The sequence below is a fragment of the Martes martes genome (genome assembly GCF_963455335.1).
Source record: "Martes martes genome assembly, chromosome: 2".
In the NCBI taxonomy this organism is placed as follows: domain Eukaryota; kingdom Metazoa; phylum Chordata; class Mammalia; order Carnivora; family Mustelidae; genus Martes; species Martes martes.
The window spans coordinates 38,674,121-38,693,965 of record NC_137889.1 but is presented as its reverse complement, the minus strand read 5'-3'; the positions used below and the strand labels follow the sequence as shown (position 1 = coordinate 38,693,965).

The 19,845-nt window shown below is 47.5% G+C and overlaps 1 protein-coding gene across 3 annotated transcripts; it reads right to left on the bottom strand.

Moving 5' to 3' along the window:
* Positions 1-453: 453 nt before the first annotated feature.
* On the bottom strand, positions 454-19,438 carry POMK (protein O-mannose kinase). Of its 3 annotated transcripts, XM_080796949.1 has the most exons (6): positions 18,990-19,350; positions 18,219-18,410; positions 16,102-16,193; positions 12,587-12,732; positions 11,336-11,638; positions 454-3,356 (listed from the first exon to the last, which is right to left on the bottom strand). In XM_080796949.1, the coding sequence occupies exons 5-6, from the start codon at positions 11,615-11,617 to the stop codon at positions 2,586-2,588; spliced, it is 1,053 nt and encodes a 350-aa protein (XP_080653075.1). In that variant the 5' UTR covers positions 11,618-11,638; positions 12,587-12,732; positions 16,102-16,193; positions 18,219-18,410; positions 18,990-19,350; the 3' UTR covers positions 454-2,585. The 3 variants fall into 3 exon arrangements, with proteins under 3 accessions (XP_080653075.1, XP_080653076.1, XP_080653077.1); XM_080796950.1 differs by lacking the exons at positions 18,219-18,410; positions 18,990-19,350 and adding an exon at positions 19,416-19,438; XM_080796951.1 differs by lacking the exon at positions 18,219-18,410 and having other exon boundaries at positions 18,990-19,291.
* Between the last annotated feature and the right edge of the window lie 407 nt (positions 19,439-19,845).

Genomic DNA, 19,845 nt, shown 5'->3' with positions numbered 1-19,845 from the left:
TTATGTCTGAGCACAAGCTAATGACTGAACCGTGACAGACCAGGTTCTGGTTGGCATCTGGCCCCGGCATGATGAAGCATCCGAGAGAACATAAGAGAAGCACAGTGGAGGAAAAGGCGCCCACCGACTCTCATTTTAGAAATCAGGTAGTCTGAGGGCACACAATGAATCGGAGGCAGGGCTGGGATTAGAACCCTGGTCTTCTGGCCCTAACACAGTCTCCCTTCCCCACACCATGCTGTTTATTTTAGCTCTACTGTCAATATTTCAAAATATTTCAAAACAAATTTATTTAAACTGACGGTTTTGCTCCAATGCAAAGTCCAAAAGCTAAGAAAAACCCTCAAACAAGAATTATATCCTGAATAGGGAAATGCAACCAATAACTCTACACAATAACCACCTACATCAAGTGAAAAGAGTCATAAGGAATACACAGCCTTAGCACAGACATGGGTTTTTTCCCCTCAGCTTTATTGAGATATAAATTCACATACCATAAAATTTGTCCTTTTATACAATTCAGTTACTTAATATATTCAGAGTTCTACAACCGTCACTATATAATTTCAAAACCTTTTCATCGCCCCCAAAAGAAACTCTGTACTCATTAGCAAGTACTCCCCATTCGTCCCCCCTGACCCCCTGCCAGCCCCTGGCAACCACTAATCTACTTTCTATTTGTATGCATTTGTCTGTTCTGGACATTTCCTAGAAATGGAAGCATACAACATGTGGTCCTTTGTGACTGGCTTCCTTCAATTAGAATGTTCCCAAACTTCGTCCATGTGGGAGCAAGCATGTATCAGTACTTCATTCTGCTTTACGGCTCAGTAATACCTTATTGTATGGATATACCACATTTTCTTTATGCATTCACCGGATGATGAACATTTGGGTTATTTCCATTTTTCGACTATTATGAATGTTGCTATGAATGTTCATGTCCAAGGATTTTTGTAGACATGTTTTCAGCTGTCTTGGGTGAATACTTGGAGTGAATTCCTGGGTCATGGCAATTCTATCTTTAACTTTTATTTTTTAATTTTTATTTATTTTTTAAATTTCTTTTCAGTGTTCCAGAATTCATTGTTTATGCACCGCACCCAGTGCTCCATGCAATACGTGCCCTCCATAATACCCACCACCGGGCTGTATTTTTTAACTTTTTGAGGAAGTGCCAGATGGTTTCCCAAAGCAACTGCACCAGAAGACATTTCTACCAGAGTGTTCCAATTCTCCACATCCTCGACAACCCTCGTTATTGTCCACCCTCTTGATTCCAGCATCCTGACTGCTGTGGGAGAGTTTTTAATAGCAAAAACTGACAGTTAAAATACTCTAGGGAATTATATTCTCTGATCAGCCATATGACCCAATCAGCCCCAAAAGTGGTAGACTAGGACATAATACTAATTTTGCTGCCCTATCCTACTGTTTGTGGTACCCTCCCTAACAGTTAAGGACAGTGGCTCTCAAAATGTAGTCCCAAGACCAGCAGCACCAGTCAGAAATGCAAAGTTTCAAATTCTGTCCCAGACCTACTGAGTCAGAGCCTCTGGGGTGGGACCCAGCTCCTGCTTCTGGTGATTCCAACACCTGCGCAAGTTCGAGGGAAGGCAGCGTCTATATTGCCGGGTATCTCTGCCCCTCAATGTCAGCTTTAACCACCTTATTGGTGGTAATTAATACACACCAAATCCATCATCCTCTGCAAATAAGGACGATAGTGACCAAGAAAGAACTTTCTAAAGGATTCTGTCATGCAACTTAAGTGGAAGGGTTTGACACTTTCCAGTAATGAGTGATATTTTTTATATAAATTGTTCTAATAATTAACTTTGGACAGAGAAAACTGAGCTGGAAGGTAAACAGGAATTTCATAAGCACCATCCAAGGCAGGAACACGGATATAATTTCCCTCATACTTGCTGTCCTAAATATTCCTTGTCCATTCAAAACTTCAAGGAGCCTGCTATCACAGTTCTCCTTCAGGTTTTTGGAAAGAGGATGGCATAAGAATTTCACATTCATTAAAATAAACATTTAAACAATCATTTAAAATACTAAAGACGGCCTCATCAACACCATGTGAAACATCGCAAATACTCCTGTGATCCTGAATTTGGGAGCTGAATTATGTCTGGTCATGCCGACCACCACCTAAAAACATGAGGAAAACAGTTCTTTGGAAAACTACTGCATGTTTCTTTCATATCCTGCCATTTAAAAACCTTTTCTATATACATTTCTTACACGCCTCCAGATTCAGTAATTAGGGCAAGGGAAGCCTCTTTGTGGCTAATTTTTGTTACTTCCTTCAGCTGTGGCTAGATTCCTGCTTCTCTCGTCTTCTGCTGGGAGTGATCAGCATGAGAGAGGGAGACCGGACTTCAGCCAAACCCCGTGTGCCTGCAGCAAACTTCTGCCCGGGTCCCCGGCGCGTGAACACCACTCACACGTGCACGTGGACGCAGAGGAAGGACCACACAGCTGAACAGCAAAAACCTCACCATCAGAGCAAGACTTGCTGCAACTCTTCCATTTGTTCCCTAAAGCCCATCCTTCACTGACAGGATGGGTTTCTAGAGCATTTCTCTTGTCTGGGACACCATGGTATCTCTGAGTAAATTCAAAACCTTCTTGTAAGTGTCTAGAATATCCTGAGCCGTCGGTCGTTCTGCAGGCGTCTGGCTCTTACAGGCTTTATGAATATCAAACAAATGAAACCGGACCATATCGCTCCCTTCAACATGCCCCAAAAGGAAGCTAGAGACGTCTGGAATCTTCCAGATGTCGATCTTCTCGTCATAGGAGGGCATGAGGTCATCGTCAAAAGGCGTGTCTTCCCCATAGGGCCACAGCTGCTCTGGAGCCACGAAGTCCCCATGCAGCTCCCGGTGGCCACACTTCACCAACATCCCGGAGCTGTGGTTCACCAGGGGCAAGGCGTCCAGGTCGTTCACCACGAGGCTGAAGTTACTGGTCAGCAGATACTGTGACAGCGTCTTGGGCAGGTCGTTGGAGTCGCACATGACGCGTGTGCCCAGGGGGCTGTGGTGCAAGTAGTTGATGATGCTGACGTAGTCCACGGCCAGCTGCAGCCTGCGCTGCCACGTGTTCACGTTCTGGTACTTGGAAAGGTTCAGAGTTGCTTCCAGATTGCTCAAGGAGCCCAAGGGGTGATATTCGGTAAGGATAGTGTTGTCGTCCTCACAGAAGCCGAGCAGGGTGACCACGTGTTTACTCTGCAGACCTTTCAGCATCTCTAGCCCGTGCAGGAAATCCTCTTTCATCTCCAGCCTGGAGAGCCGTGAGAGCGCCACTTTGCGCTCCTTCCACTCAGACAGAAAGACCTGAAACAAAGCCACAGAGAGCATCAACCCCGAAAACCGTCACCTGTGTCAGAGAGCCGGAAACCCCCAACGAGCGCCAGAGGTGGTACAGAGAATGCAGAAACGGGGAGACACAGACCCAGTCCCGGAGAAGCACTCATTCTGGTTAGGAAGGCTCACTGATGAGCAAACACGGGCACCCAGTGCAGAAGGCAGGGTAGGCCCGGGATGGACGCGGGTGAGGGTGCCGGCAGGCTCCTGGGAGTTGGTCTAGAGGATGACTGGGGCTGGCCCGGTGGATGTGGAGAATGGGAAGTGCATCCCTGGGAGAGGGGCCTGTAGGATAAAGGCATGGAGTGGCAAACTGACCGGAAGCTCCAAACACCTCCAGCACAAATGGATGGGGGGGAGGGGAGACGACTAGAAAAGTGGTGAGTCGAGCCCAGCCAGCCCATCGCACATCACACCACCACCTGCTTAGCTTCAAGGTAGCACAGTAAGTGCTCGCTTTGGCAGCACATATACTAAAAAAAAAAACAAAAAACAAAAAACAAAAAAAACGGTAGCACAGTAAATCACAAACAGGTATCGTTCTCAGTCAGGACAAGAGTTTTTGTTTTTATTTTTTTTTTAACATTTTATTTATTTGGGGTGCCTGGGTGGCTTAGTGGGTTAAAGCCTCTGCCTTCGGCTCGGGTCATGATCCCAGGGTCCTAGGATAGAGGCCCACATCGGACTCTCTGCTCAGCAGGGAGCCTGCTTACCCCTCTCTCTCTCTGCCTGCCTCTCTGCCTACTTGTGATCTCTGTCTGTCAAATAAATAAAACCTTAAAAAAAAGATTTTATATATTTATTTGACAGAGAGAGAGAACAAGTAAGCAGGCAGAGGGAGAGAGAGAAGCAGGCTCTCTGCTGAGCAGGGAGCCCCATGCAGGGCTCGATCCCACGACCCTGAAATCATGACCTGAGCGGAAGGCAGCCGCTTAACCAACTGAGCCACCCAGGCGCCCCAGGACAACACTTTCAAGTGGGGTGTGGTTCTGTATTCCTTCGGCTGTAAGAGCAGAAGCAAAAGTGCACCGCAGACTCTAGACCAGACCCCCCACCAAGTGCCTGAACAGGACGCCTTAGACTCTCCATTTCTACTAGCTAGGAAAGGCTTGCAGGAAGGATTGTAAAGAAGAACTTCTGAGCTCCTGCTTAAATCTCCAAAGGGAAGGCATAAGACTGCGGAAGAGAAGACAGGCTCAGAAGTGAGGGTAAGGAGGACTGGCTGCCCCAGGCTGCATCTGCCGCCTGCGGGCTGTTTCTCTGTGCTGCTACTTACTCACTGCTAAAACATAGCTTACGGTTTTTGAAACCAATTTGGAGTATTTATCAAGTGCCTGTAACATCAAATCCAAGATCTAATAAGGCAAAAATCTGAAAGAGATAAAAAGCTCAGGAATAAAAATCTGGCACTACTTACATAATCATAAACTGGAACTTCCCCATCCATCAGAAAATGGACGGCAAGAATGGCAAGATCACTCAAAAGAGTGTGATGTGGTCAGCAAAAATGCATATATTGACAGAGTTTTCACAGAATCTTCACAGGTAACAGTAATGTCACAAATGAAAAAGGATATAAAATTTCCTTTATGTTATTTTTCTAACTGCATAAAACAAGACAAAATTACATGGAAATCAAAGGAAACAGGCTAATGTTTCTCTTCATATATTCTCTTCATATTATAAAATTCTAGGTGATTTTTTTTCTTTATGCCTTTCAGTATTTTCCAACTTTTCCAGAATGAATGTATATGATTTCACATTTTAAAACACTTTTTAAAAGAACTCAAAAATATATCAAATCGAGGTAAGTTAAAGACCTGTGAGATTTCTTTGGGATCTGACAGGGAACTAGTGGAAAAACCCAGGTATCCACAGTTGACCTTTAATATTTAAAAGAGAAATCTTTTAAGACCTTTTCAAAAACCCCAAATTGAGAAATTTCACTATGGATTATAATTTCTTTTTATTATTTTTAAAAGATTTTATTCATTTGAGAGAAAGAGAAAGCGAGGGACAGAGCACAAGTGGAGGGGGCAGGGCAGAGGGAGAGGAAGAAGCAGATGCCCCAGGAGCGACATGCAATGTGTGGCGTGTGGCTCAACCCCAGGCCCCTGAGATCATCACCTGAGCTGAAAGGCAGACGCTTAACCCACTGAGCCCCCCAGGTGCCCCTGGATCATAATTTCTATTAAAAAGTCATTTTGCAACCATGAGAGACTGTGGACTCTGGGAAACAAACTGAGGGTTTTAGAGGGGAGAGGGATAGGGGGATGGGTGAGCCTGGTGGTGGGTATTAAGGACGGCATTAAGGATTGCATGGAGCACTGGGTGTTCCAAGCAAACAATGAATCATGGAACACCACATCAAAAACTAATGATGTGGGGCGCCTGGGTGGCTCAGTGGGTTGGAGCCGCTGCCTTCAGCTCAGGTCATGATCCCAACGTCCTGGGATCGAGCCCCGCATCGGGCTCTCTGCTCAGCGGGGAGCCTGCTTCCTCCCTTCTCTCTCTGCCTGCCTCTCTGCCTACTTGTGATCTGTCAAATAAATAAATAAAATCTTAAAAAAAAAAAAAAACTAATGATGTACTGTATGGTGACATGACATAATAAAGTAAAATTTTTAAAAAATAGCAATAAAAAATCATTTTGCTTGTATGTCTAAAACTAATATAATACTGTGTTAATTATATTTGAAAAAAAATTTTTTAAAGATTTTATTTATTTATTTGACAGACAGAGATCACAAGCAGGCGGGGGGGGGGGGAAGCAGGCTCCCTCCTTAGCAAAGAGCCCGACATGGGGCTCGATCCCAGGACCCTGGGATCATGACCTGAGCCGAAGGCAGAGGCTTTAACCCACTGAGCCACCCAGGCGCCCCCATTATATGTTAATTTTTAAAATGTAAAAAAAAAGAAAAAGATACACATGAAATAAAATTTACTGGAAAAAAAAATCTAAAAGGGATAAATCTCCCACTGTTATCCTCAGAGAATAAGATCAGAGATGGGGAGGACAAGAGGTAGAAGGGAAGAGTTTACTTTGTACTTCACCTCCTTCTGTAAGTTTGAATTGAATGTACTGCTTTTACAATTAAAGACAATTAAAGAAAAAAAAAAGAAAAAGAATGGGTCAATCTGCCTTTCAGTCAAATTGGGATTGCTCCAGGCAATCGCAAACACAAATCATAAATAGAGTCTGGGGAAAGAAGGCATTGGCCACATGCTCCCCTAGGAGCAAAACTGCTTCTGGTGGAGAACTGCTGACTTAGGGGCAAGACAGGAGACAGAAGGCAGCAAGGGGGATAATTAGGAATGGCCCGTGAGGGAGTAGGAAAACTATAAAGAGGTGGCAGCACAGAGAGCCAGAGTCACAAGGACAGAGGAGCCAACTGTATCAAAGGCTGCAGAAAAGATCAAGTGAGAGGAAGACAGAGAAATGACCAACCCAGGGTTTGCAGGTCTCTGGATAAGGGCAATTTCTGTGCAGGAGGGTGTTTGGAAGCCATCCTGGTAGAAGACAAGAAGTGAATGGGAGGGGAGAAGTAGGGGCAGAGCTCTGGCAATTTCATTACAGAGGAAAGAGAACGTGCACAGAGTTTCCGAGGAAGAGGGAATCGGGGAAAGGGACTTCTATGTGAAAGGGTGTGTGTCTGCGTGCCAGTCAGAATGACCCTCAGAGTGGGGAAGACTGAGGGTGCAGGCGAGCGTGGACAGCTTCCGGGAGAGACATCATGAGAAGTCATGACACCTGAGCTGGAGGGCTTACAGGTGAGGTGACTGAAGATGAAGAAATTTTGTTTGGGAAGCTCCTGTTTCCATAACAACTTATGCAACAAGACGATGAACTAAGGCAAGGGGGAAGGAAAAGTCTCGGAAGGAACATGATAGGACCGCTGGGCTGTGGTGAGAGCAGGGCTGAGGTTTGTGGTCGTGTATGAAACCACAGGGCTGTGGAACCTCTCTACCTCCAGGGCAACTGCTCGAATGCAGATGCACAGCTGGGGTCAACCAGGCTCGGGGCTCCCCAGACAGGCACGATGTAGAGAGATACAGAGAAGCTGTTGCATGTGTTTGCACAAGACTGACTTTGAGGCTAACAGCCACGGAGTCCCTGCTGCTGGGTCAGTGTGGGACCCAGTGCAACCACCATGGGATCAACACACAGGTCCCGATAAACTGAGGAATTACTGAAGCAAGGGCACTGGGAGAGGAGGTGGTCAGAGAGCAGGATGCCAAGAACTCTGGTTACAGAAATTCCTACTGAGGAAGCGTATGCCTTCCAGCTTAGGGTGTGGAGTGTTGCCTACGTGGAGGAGCTGGTCCCAGTGATGGGAAACACGTTACATGCAGGGAGTTGTTCCAATAAGTGACTATGCAGAGGAATAAGAGGCTGCCCTGTGCTGGGACCCCCATGTGTCCCGGGCCCCGGGGCTCAAGGTGGGGGGACAGACAAGACTCATCACTGATGGTGCAAATATCCAGTGTGCAAAATATTCTTGCCCTGAGGGCAAATTTCGACCAAAGACAAAAGAAAATCAATGTAATGGCCTGCCTTACAGTCATATTTCACTTTAATAAACAAAACTACATTACTCAGAGTTATTATACACATTTTTAAACCTCATATTCGCATGGGCATGATTTGTAGGGCATCCCCCAAATCCAATCTGTCCTCAAACAATAACAATTCGCCACCATCAAAACTACCTACTGAAGGGGTGCCTGGATAGGGCAGTAGGTTAAGCATTGGACTCTTGGTTTTAACTCAGATCATGATCTCAGGGTCATGGGATTGAGCCCTGTGTTGGGCTCCACACTCGATACGGAGTCTGCTTAAAAGCCTCTCTCCCGGGAACCCTCCTACACTGCTGGTGGGAATGCAAGCTGGTGCAAACACTCTGGAAAACAGTGTGGAGGTTCCTCAAAAAACTGAAAATAGAGCTACCCTACGACCCAGCAATTGCACTACTGGGTATATATCCTAAAGATACAAACGTGGTGCTCCGAAGGGGCACATGCACCCGAATGTTTATAGCAGCAATGTCCACAATAGCCAAACTGTGGAAAGAGCCTAGATGTCCATCAACAGATGAATGGATAAAGAAGATGTGGTATATATACACAATGGAATACTATGCAGCCATCAAAAGACATGAAATCTTGCCATTTGCGACGATGTGGATGGAACTAGAGGGTATCATGCTTAGCGAAATAAGTCAATCGGAGAAAGACAACTATCATATGATCTCTTTGATATGAGGAAGTGGAGATGCAATGCGGGGGGGTTGGGGGGAGGTAGGAAAAGAAAAAATGAAAAGATGGGATTGGGAGGGAGACAAACCATAAAAGATTCAATCTCAAGAAACAGACTGAGGGTTGCTGGGGGGAGGGGGGACGGGAGAGGGTGGTGGGGAAATGGACATTGGGGAGGGTATGGGCTATGATGAGTGCTGTGAAGTGTGTAAACCTGACGATTCACAGACCTGTACCCCTGGGGATAAAAATACATTATATGTTTATTAAAATAAAAAAATTTTAAAAAAAGCCTCTCTCCCCCTCTCTCTGCTCCTCCCCCTGCTATTCCTCTCTCAAGTAAATAAATAAATTGTTTAAAAAAAAAAAAAAAGCTACCTACCCAAAAATATATCCTTCAAGGTAAAGAGCAATTCTGAAAAAGAAGTCCAAAAATGACCTGAGCAGTAACCTGGAAACAAGTGGGCGGCAAGCCCCTCCAGTTCATGAAGAAGACAGAAATCAACTGGGCCTAAGTCCTCTTCTCTATCCACATCCCCCCCTGGTGTGTTCTTCACATCCTAATGCTTTCAGCATCATCCCAGATATATAATCCCACCCACTGCCCCAGACCCAAATGCTAGACTTGTATATCCAACCTTCACATTCACTCACAGCCTTAACATGTTCACCTCATGCACACAAAAGCTGTTTTTCCATTCTTCCCCGCTCAGGTAATGACGGCACTATTCTTCTTGTTGCCTGGACCTAGAACCTTGTGGTCACCCTCTTCCTCGCTTACACCCCAGAACTGATCTATTAGGAAACCCTACTGGGGGCACCTGGGTGGCTCAGTGGGTTAAGCCTCTGCCTTTGGCTCAGGTCATGATCCCAGGGTCCTGGGATCAAGCCCCGCCACGGGCTCTCTGCTCTGTGGGGAGCCTGCTTCCCACCCCCCTGCCTGCTGCTCTGCCTACTTGTGATCTGTCAAATAAATAAAATCTTAAAAAAAAAAAAAAAAAAAGGAAATCCTACTGGCTCTACCTTTAAGACATGACCAGAATCCATTGATTTCTTACTAGGTTCACTGCTAACACCCTTATCCAGCTGTGACCATCTCTCCCCTGCAAGGCCTCGCCAGTCTTCCACCCTCACCAAGACCTCAGCCTCCTTTCCACACATACAACACATTCTATCTCTACTCAAATTGCTCCAATGACTCTCCTGGTCCCACCAAGCCTCACGTGCCCTGGCCACCACTTGACTTTCCTCTGACTTTATGTGCTACTTCCCTTCTCATCCTGCCCTGGTGACACTGACTCATTCCAGGTCCCTGAACAACCAGGCATGTTCCATCTTAGGCCTCTGCTGGTACCCGTATTTCTTACTAGAACATATTTTCCCCAGATATCCACGGGGCTCACTCTCAAATCATTCTGACCACCTAGTGTACTGAGCCGTGGCTCTTTCCTTGCCCTGCTGTCTTCCCAGCACATGTCATTAACATATTTTATTGAGCATCTATTTCTTATTCATTGTCTCATCCCCCAACTAGAAAGCTTCAACAGGCTCTGTTTTATTCATTGCCACAGCTCCAGCACCTACAATGAATGAATAAATCTTTTTTTTAATAAATCTTTTTTAAAAAGTTACCTTGTTCTATGGTTTTACTTTGTATAAATTCCATTCCCTTTTCCCTGACTTCTTCCTTCAAGATGTCTCCTTTCTGGGGCGACAGGGTGGCTCAGTTGTTTAAGGGTCTACCCATGATCCCAGGGTCCTGGGATCGAGCCCAGCTCCTCATTGGGCTCTCAGCTCAGTGGGGAGCCTGCTTCTCCCTCTCCTCCCCACTTGTGATCTCTCTTGCTATCACTATTCTCTCAGGAAAGTAAATAAAATCTTAAAACAAAAAGTCTCCTTTCCACATTCATGGTGCACGAGTATCCCCAAACAAAAGCCAGCTGTCCATGTGGATGCATTTTCTGTTCCCTCTCTCCCTCCTGCCAGTCATTCAATACATCCTCACAAAGGAACTCTGTGCAACAATCCTTCTCTGGCCTCTAGAGGCATCAGTGGGCCTTAGCTCCCACAGAACCAATAAGGGACCAGGTGCAGCTGGCACACACTGGTTGCCTACAGACAACAGCTTTTGAGGCATCTGAATTCACCCCTTTGGTTTCTCTTTTTAACATAAAAAACTTTTTTTTTAATAAAAAAACTTTTAAAAAGTCAATATAATCCCATGCCAGGGCTTGAAAAATAAGAATAAAAAAAACTGCCCATAATCTTTTTACCATAGCACAATTTCTATCGTTTCTGTATTTTTCTACATAAGCACATTAATTTTGCAGTTGAAAATCATGTATTATGCAGTTTTGCATTTTTCTTTTTTCACTTATCCTAAGATTTTTTTCCTGGTGCTACACAGGGTTCCTAAACACACTTAATGGCTGCAGAATATTCTATCAAGTGGCTAGCCCATAATTAACTATATCCAATAGTTTTTATTACTGGTTTTCTATTGCTATAAATAACAAAGCAGAATACTCCTTGATGCATTTAGCTTTTTTCCTACCATTGGATTAGGATAAAGTCCCAGATGTGAGATCACTGGGCTCAAAGGCAGAAATATTTTGAGGACCCTTCACACATAATGCCAATCTGCCATCCTGAAAGGCCACCCCATTAACACTCAGATGGAACCCAGCACTCACTCTCTTCACGGCTCCTTCCCCGACACGCTTCAGCTGCCTCACTTCGGTCCTCAGCTCCTCGCAGGACAGCCACGGTGAACAGTTTTTCATCTGTCCCATTCTGAAATGTCCATGGGGACAGTGGGTGGAGCCCGGAGTGGAGTGGGGAGGGGCGATGAAAAACCAGTCAAGGCAGAGGTAGAGGAGAGCATTCATGAGAGCCATGGAGAGCAGCAGCCCCACGGCTGGGGGCACCGCTCTGCGGGGGAGGCCTCTGCTGCTGTCCTGGGCTTTCCCGTCCATGCTGCTATCCTCTGCAGGTTCCTGCAATGTGACACCAAACAAGAAGTAATCATGAAGGTGTCTGAGTGACAAGCGGTTAAAAGAAGGCACAGCCCCTCAGTCCTCTTACGCCCAAGGATCCTGCATGCCTTCGGGTCCTTGGGAGGATTAAAGGAGGTATCGAGTACTAGGTTCATCCCAAATGCTCAGTGTCAGCTGTTCGCACAATCAGTGTCTTATTATCAGCTTGTCTGGACTCCACCAGAGGAAGGTGTTTGTGTGTGTCTGACTTTGTGTCCCTCCCACAGGACTGAGCAAAATGAAAGCAAGCTGCACTTGTTAGTCCAGTGGGGCCAGGACAGATGGACAGAGGAGAGCAGCCAAGATCAGATACGGTGGGCGTGAGGGCAAGACTGCTGACAGCCTCCTGAACCAGCTAAGGAATTGGGATAATCCCTGGAAGGTACTAGAAAACTCCCTGACATTTTTAAGAAGCAAGGCTACTCTTCAGCAGGTGTGACAGATGTGTCGGGGTGGAAGAGATGGTGGTGGGGAGACTGGGTCAAGGGCTCTGGCAGTCGTGTGGGGTCCGAGCTGAGAAGCACACGAGCTGGAGTAACAGTCGTGAGGACGGAGAGAGGATGACGCGCAGGTGATCCTCGCACCAAGCACCGCCGAGAAGGCTGGACACTCAGCAGCTCAGCTCTGAGCTCACAGTGGAGGTGGGCATTCCTGCCAAGTTGTGCGGTGGCAGAGGGGCTAGGAGGGGAGAGGGCTGGAAGGACCCTGGAGGTCAGGTGCTTGACGCTCAGGGTGCCTGAGGCAGAAGCTATGTGTGAACCAGAGTGGAAGCGTGTCAGTATTTTGACTAGGAGGATGGGCATAACGGTGTGTTCTCTTAGTGTCAGTACTGGGATGTGTTGGGGACACCAGTGACAGAACTGACCCTGTGCTTCCTGTGTCTGAACCGACTGTGACATGAAGGGTTACCTTCCAGGAGTGCCTTCGTTCTCCCAGCTCAGGCCTCCACCCAGACACCTGGGTCACTCAGTGTCCCGGTTGGTCCCAGGCATGGGTTTGAAAACACTCTGCCATGAAGTACCAAAAGGGAGGTCTGCTGAAGGAAAACTGCAACTCTGCACAGAGACAAATGGCAACAGTTCAGATGGTCTCCAGGGGCCCTGCTAGGGTTTGGGCGTCCCCCTCCAGCCCCAGGATGGAGCAGCAGCTGCACAAGTCCTCCGACAGCCTGGCGGCCATCGTGGCACCCTGCCGGTTGGTCTGAGTTCGGAGTCCGCATCTCCCCCGCCCCTCCCTTAACCTCCATCGCCAAACGCCGACCACTTTATTCACTCCATGTTCATGAAGCCGTTTCCACATGCTCAACCCCACTCTAGGCCCTGGGGATCTGTGAGTAAATACACAGATATGGTTCCTGTCCTCTTGGACCTTAGGGAGAAACCAGTGGAGGAGAGAGACAATAAATAAGAAACAAAAAATCTAATCCTTGTATATTGTGATGCGCTTTTAAGGATAGAGACTAACAGAGAGGAAATCCCTGGATGAAACAGTCCTAGAACACCTCTCCGAGGATTCGCACGGAGACCAGAGGCCCGAGAGGCGACAGCCATGAAGAAAATCTGAAGACAGCTCTTTCATACCTTCTCCTGGAGCTAGCCCACCCACCATTCACAGCGCTGGGACAACACACCCATCAAGCCAGGTGCAAAGTTCACAGAAAACAGCATTTCTCCTAAGTCCACACTGCAGCTATAAAGACTTTAAAGCTTTAAGGACTATCTATGCTTACTCTCTCCAACACTCCCCCTCTTCCTCTAGAACCCAAGGCTATTCCACCCACACTGACCAAATCGCCAGGACCTCGCTATTGCTGAACACAGCAGTCAGTTCAGTCACAGGCTTGACGGCTTGGTGGCATCTGGCATGGCTGATCACTCCCTTGTCCTTGAAATGCCTTTGTTACCTGGTTCCCAGGAAGGTGCACTCTGGTGGCTCTTCTTGCCTTTGTCTGTAGACTGCTGGAGTGTCCGAGGCTTGGACAGACCTCTGCACTGGTGCCCTGGGTGCTCTTATCCAGACTCGGGATCCCTGTCCCCACCTGCTGACAGCTCCCGGTGTAAAGCCCAGGCCCGCTAACTTGACATCTCTACTAGAATGTCCCAATGGACAATTCAAAATACTACTTCTTCTCGACAGTAAAATGACAAATAACTCAATCTGGAAATGGGCAAAGGACTTGAACAGACATTTGTCTAGAAAAGACAGGCAGATAGCCAACAGGCACGTTGACTTTATTAGTCATCAGGAAAATGCAAATCAAAACCAAAATGAGATCCCGCCTCATCCCCACCAGGACGGCTGTCGTCAGAGTCAGGCAAGAACGAGTGTTGACGAAGATGTGAGAAAATAGGAACCCTTATACATTGCTGGTGGCAATATAAAATGATGCAGCCTCTGCAGAAAAAAGAGTGTGGAGGTTCCTCGAAAGGTTGACTATAGAGTTACCCATACAAATCCATTGCTCGGTATATGCCCAAGGGAACTGACAACGTACATTCGCATGAACCCTAGTCACTAGTACATGAATGTTCACAGTAGCACTACTCGTAAAAGCCAAATAGTAGAAATAACCCAAAGTCCACATATGGACAAATAAAATTTGCTATAAGTAGACATGGAATATTAATCACCCACAAAAAGAAATAAAGCACTAATACATGTTGTAACATGGATGAAACTCGAAAACTTGATGCTAAGTGAGATAAGGCAGACACAAGAGGTCCTGTATCGTAGGACTGTATTTATATAAAATGTCCGTACAGGCGCATCCATACAGACAGAAAGCAGGTTAGTGACTGCTAGGGGCTGAGTGAAAGGGGAAATGGGGAGTGGCTGCTAATGGGCACAGGATTTCTTTTTGGATGAAAATGTTCTGGAATTATGGAGATGATTGCACAACCTTGTGAGTATACTAAAAATCAATGAACTGTACACTTCAAAGAGCAAACTTAATGGTATGTGAATTATATCTCAACGTGAACAGATAACAAAAATGCTTCCCAAACACAATGTCTGCCCCTTCCCTACAAATCTGCTGTTTTCAGCGTTCAGACCCTCAGCAGTCGACTGCTCTGTTCTTCCACTGACCCAGTCCCAGTGAGGCTGCATGGCAATGGTCAGCAGACCAACACTGCTTTCTCTGAGCAAGACATTTCAGAAGTAATGGATTCTTCCACAACCCCATGTAGTTCTTCCTAATTAATTTTTTTTAAATGCTGCTGTGCAAATCCCCACTGTGATTACAAGGTGTCCAGCAAACCCTGGCTCTACTGCACTGTTCCAGCCTCACTCAAGTCTCCACCTTTTCTTGACATAGTGCCACCTGCTCACCTGCCCCTCAGTCTTCCCAGCTGTGCCTGTTGGAGTTGTGATGGCTGTTCGCTCACCTTTCCACAAAGACTCCGGGCCTGTGTCTTTCTCTCTGGCCCATTCCCTCCTGTCTTCAGGGACTTTGACTAAAACTATGATGAATTTTCCCATTCAGCCCTCATGGTCTCATGGGCTTCCTCTATTGGTACTGATTCTTAGAAGGTGCTCTTACAGAAATGAATAAAACAACTGCCATCTCTCTTCTACAACATTCGAAATGACCGAGTGTGTCTCAACTTAGACCTCAGGTCAAGAAACAGCACTTTTTTCTGTAAAGGGCCAGATAGTAAATATTAGGTTTAGGGGCAAAAGGTGAAATCCAGTGACAACTGCATCACGTGACTTGTGGGGCACCAAGAGGCAGTATAAAGCCATGACAGGCCACAAACTCTCTGTCACTGTCATTCAGGTCTGTCACCTGGGTGTGAAAGCAGCCCCCTACATTACAGAAACCATGAGTGTGGCTGTGTTTGAATAAAACTTTACTTATGGACAATGAAATTTGAATTTCATAAAGTTTTCATGTGTCACATAAGATTATTTCTCTTCTGATTTTCCCCCCAGCGTTTCAAAAGGTAAAAAGCATTCTTAGCTCACAGGTCATACAAACGCAAGTGGCAGGCAGAGGCTGGCTGAGTCCCGCACTGGGTGATGCTATTCTTTTGGGTCTGCTGCAGACCATCCTTCCATCCTGCGCCTTCCCTCTGTGTAATCTCACTCATGCGCATGGCGATGGCACTGGTCTCTAAATCTCTACGGCGGCCTGGGTATTTCTCCTACACTTCACTCAGCTGGTTTGTCAAGGCCTGGGATGTCCAGAACTTAACTCTGTCCTGTCTCCAGCATGCCTCTCCTCCAGGGTTCCCTCACTGTCACAAGCATACAATGCCCACTTGCTCAAGTCACAAAACAGGCGACTTGGTTCCACCCTCCCCAAACCTCCAAACAGACCAATCACCACACACAGTCAATTCTTTCACCCAAACCTCTCCCAGCTCTGCTCACTTTTCCCCTTCCCCCTGCCACCCCTGATCTAAGTCTCCAGCATCTCTTACCTGGGTTTCTGCAACAGCTTCCTGTATGAACTCCCACTTCTTTCTCTTTTCCAGTCCATTCTCCACACAGCAAATAGAAATTTTATTGTTTCCTGAAATGTTTCAAGCACAGAAAAAACTAAAAAGTAAGATCATGAACACCCCTCCAGCTTTGTCAAGTAATGGTGCATCACAAAGATCTTTTTTAAAGAAATAAAGAAATAAAATAAAGAAATAAAGAATAAAGAAATAAAATATTATATATATAGTTGAAGCCCCTCTGGACCCCTCCGGGTCCTATTCTGCTCCCTCCCAAGAAGGAACCACCATCCACAAGCTGATGTCCCAGGACCTGCAGCAGCAGCGTCTAAGAACTTGTGAGAAATCTGAGTTCTGGAATCCTCTCTCCAAATCTCCTGAACCAGAAACTCTCAGGTGAGGCCCAGAAATCTCTGTTTTAACAAGTCTTCCAGTGGATTCGGATGCACGCTAAAGCCCAAGAACCACTGGTGTATAGAATTTCCACACATACTTCTTCTTTTCACCACCAGTATGTGCCTATAAATAACAACGCATAACATATCGATGTTTACACACTGTATACAAGTAGCTGTACTGTATCCATCCTTTATAACCTGCTTTTTTAAAAGCCCAACATTAGGGGTGCCTGGGTGGCTCAGTGGGTTAAAGCCTCTGCCTTCGGCTCAGGTCGTGATCCCAGGGTCTTGGAATCGAGCCCGCATCGGGCTCTCTGCTTGGCAGGGAGCCTGCTTCTCCCTCTCTCTCTCTGCCTGCCTCTCTGCCTACTTGTGATCTCTGTCAAATAAATAAATAAAATCTTTAAAAAAAAAAAAAAAAGCCCAACATTAGGCTTACGAGGTTTATCCATGCGGGTACATCCAACTCGAGTTTGCCATTTTCACTTGTTTAACTATATCACCAGCAAAGCAAGTTTTGTACACACCTCCTTCCACACGTGTGGGAAGTGTCTCGCTGGCGCACACAGGGTGATCTTTCTAAAGCACAAATCTGATCACTCCTTGCTTAAAATCAACTAAGCGTCCTTCTCCGTCCTCAGGGCAATGTCCAAACTCCTCTAAGGCTCTCTGAGCCCCAGCCTCTGTCCACCTCTCCAGACGCATCCTTGCACCCTGCACTCTAGGCCCTGAGCTTCCCTCTGTTCTTGAAGTCACCCCCGTGAGACGCCCAGGCTCTGGCATATGCATTCCTTCTTCCTCAACTGTAAGCAACCAGGGTACTGCCTGCCTGCTTGGCGCATCCCTGGGTCCTCAGCAGCTGGTGTACAACAGGCACTCAGTAAAAATGCACTGCCCGCCGTATCACTCAGGACTCCTCTCTGCCACCTTCACACTCCTACCGAATCTGTTCTCTGTTCATGTGCCTGTCCTCTGATGCTTGCTTCCAGCACCTCCTCCAGTCTGAGTTCACCATCTTTTTACTTCTCCAACCCCCTTGCTGTGACCTTCCCCGATCCTATCTTGCCACAGGTAGGAGAGTCAGTCGTATAGGGCCTGAAGCCTATCGTTTTTGTTTCTGTTTTTTTTTCTTTTGGAAGGATACTACTTCCTTCATTTCCACACAAAGGCTGCCAGCATCAGGTAGGAAATTCTGCAGAACTCTAGAAATTCATTTTTTCTAATCTACATTAGATCATTGCCCAGTTAGACCCCTTTATTTTTTTTAAGATTTTATTTGACAGAGAGAGACCACAAGCAGGGGGAGAGAGGACAGGCTCCCCACTGAGCAGGGAGCCCAATACAGGGCTTGATCCCTGAACCCTGGAATCAAGACCTGAGCCAAAGGCAGGTGCTTAACCAACTTGAGGCGCCCACTCACCCCACAGTTACCCATTTAATGCATTTCTTGTGGACCCTGAAGTTATATGCCTCAATAATCTTCCAATTATCCCTAAGCCCTCAGATCCACTTCTGAATCCTCAGAAAAAAACTCACCCAAAAATTCAACTAACTTTCACACAGTGTCAACCTCACACCAATTCTGTGAGACATGTATAATTATTATTCCCATTTAACAGATAAAAGAACTGAGGTGAAGTGACGTAGCCAAGGTAACTAAACTGCAGTTGGAGGAGCCAAGTTTTCTGGACTTAAACTCACCTTATTCCTCTAAATCCTGCAACCCGGGGGGCGCCTGGGTGGCTCAGTCGCTTAAGCCTCTGCCTTCCGCTCAGGTCATGATGCCAGAGTCCTGGGGTCAAGGAGCCCACATTGGGCTCCCTGCTCAGTGGGGAGTCTGCTTCTCCCTCTCCCACTTTCCTGCTTGTGTTTCCTCTCTCGCTGTGTCTCTCTCTGTCAAATAAATAAAAAAGATCTTCTTATAACTAACTAAATAAATCCTGCAACCCTCAGGTGTGGGACGGAACTGAACATAGCACGTTCACTGCATGGGGGTGGGGGGTAGACCTGAGACTGCCCATTTCTTAAAGGAATCTCTGGCCCACCCCAACACCTGAAGGGCCTTTCTCCTTTAAAGGCGTGTTTCTGGAGTAGCCTGTATGGCTGAAGGAACTCCGTGGTCCAAAAATAAGCAAAATGACAATGACCGTTGCTGGTTCACAAGGAATAAAGATTGTGGGGCCAGTTGGGTCAGGAGAAATTCAGGCACTGTTGAGACACAAAGAACTTCTGACATTGATAGCTACAAGCTGGTAATGGAAAAAAGTGGAAACCACTGCTCTACACTCACAGCTCATTTAAAAGAAAGAAAAGGAATAGCACAAAATTAGTTTTCACCGATTTACGGAATATCCAATTCACCCAGAGAAGAAACGAACGGGTGCCACCCAATGTAATTTAGAAGGGAATCCCATCTTGCCAACAGAACACAGGCACATTACAGTAATTGTTCTAAATGTCTCGGACGCTTACTTAGCCTTAAGGTGCTACAGTCAAGGCAAAACGGATGCAGAAGACCAGACCGCTCGTCCCCCGGCTGAGCCTTCACGAACCGCGCGGCCCAGGATTACCCCACCGCGGAGGCCCGCGCCTGCAGGCGGCGCGCGGCGGCGGCACTAAGGAGCCGAGCACAGCGAACGCCGGAGGGACGAGCCGAAGCCCAGGGCGGGCCGGGCCGGGCCGTCCGCCGCGCCGAGGTGCAGCTGGGCCGCGGGGCGCGACGCGGAGGGGCCGAGGCGGCCGCCCGACAGGGACAGACCCCGCAGGAAGCCCAGCCGCCCTCCGGCCCCGCAGCCCCTGGCTCTCGCGGGTCCGGCCGGGACTCCGCGCCCCCGCCCGCCGCTCCCCCGCGCTCCGCCGCCAGCCTCGCCGCCACACCTCCGCGCCCGCCGCGCCTACCTGCGGTCCCCGGTCGGATCCGCGGCCTCCTGCGCAGGCGCGGCCGGAAACCAGCCCCGGCAGGGCTAGCGCGAGGCCGCCCCCTGGCGTCCGCCTCCGGCCACGCACCTGGGGTCCGGCGGGGGCCGGATTCTAGTCCAGGTTTCCCCATCGCTCTCCTGTTCTGGCTTCTCTCCGAGTCCGTAAGGCCAACGAGGTGTTGACTAGTATCGTTTTAGTCCGGAGTCCCAGCCTGCTGCTCGCTGCGGTGGAGGGGAGATGGGAGATCTAGATCTTTCGTAAAGCTCCCGGTCATTGCAGAGCAGGGGTCTCCGAAGGGAGCCTTCAGAGCAGACGCGGATGCTTCACATCTCCAGGGAAACTGTTAGGAGGGCAAATCCTCGGCTCCATCCCAGACCTGGAGGCAGGTGGGGTCCAGCAACTTGCGCTT

Coding starts and splice junctions, on each gene's coding strand:
- POMK (XM_080796950.1), bottom strand. CDS start 11,617: ATGGACGGGAAAGCCCAGGACAGCAGCAGAGGCCTCCCCCGCAGAGCG. Junction 3,357..11,335: donor GGGAAGGAGCCGTGAAGAGA/GTGAGTGCTGGG, acceptor GCTTTGTTTCAG/GTCTTTCTGTCTGAGTGGAA.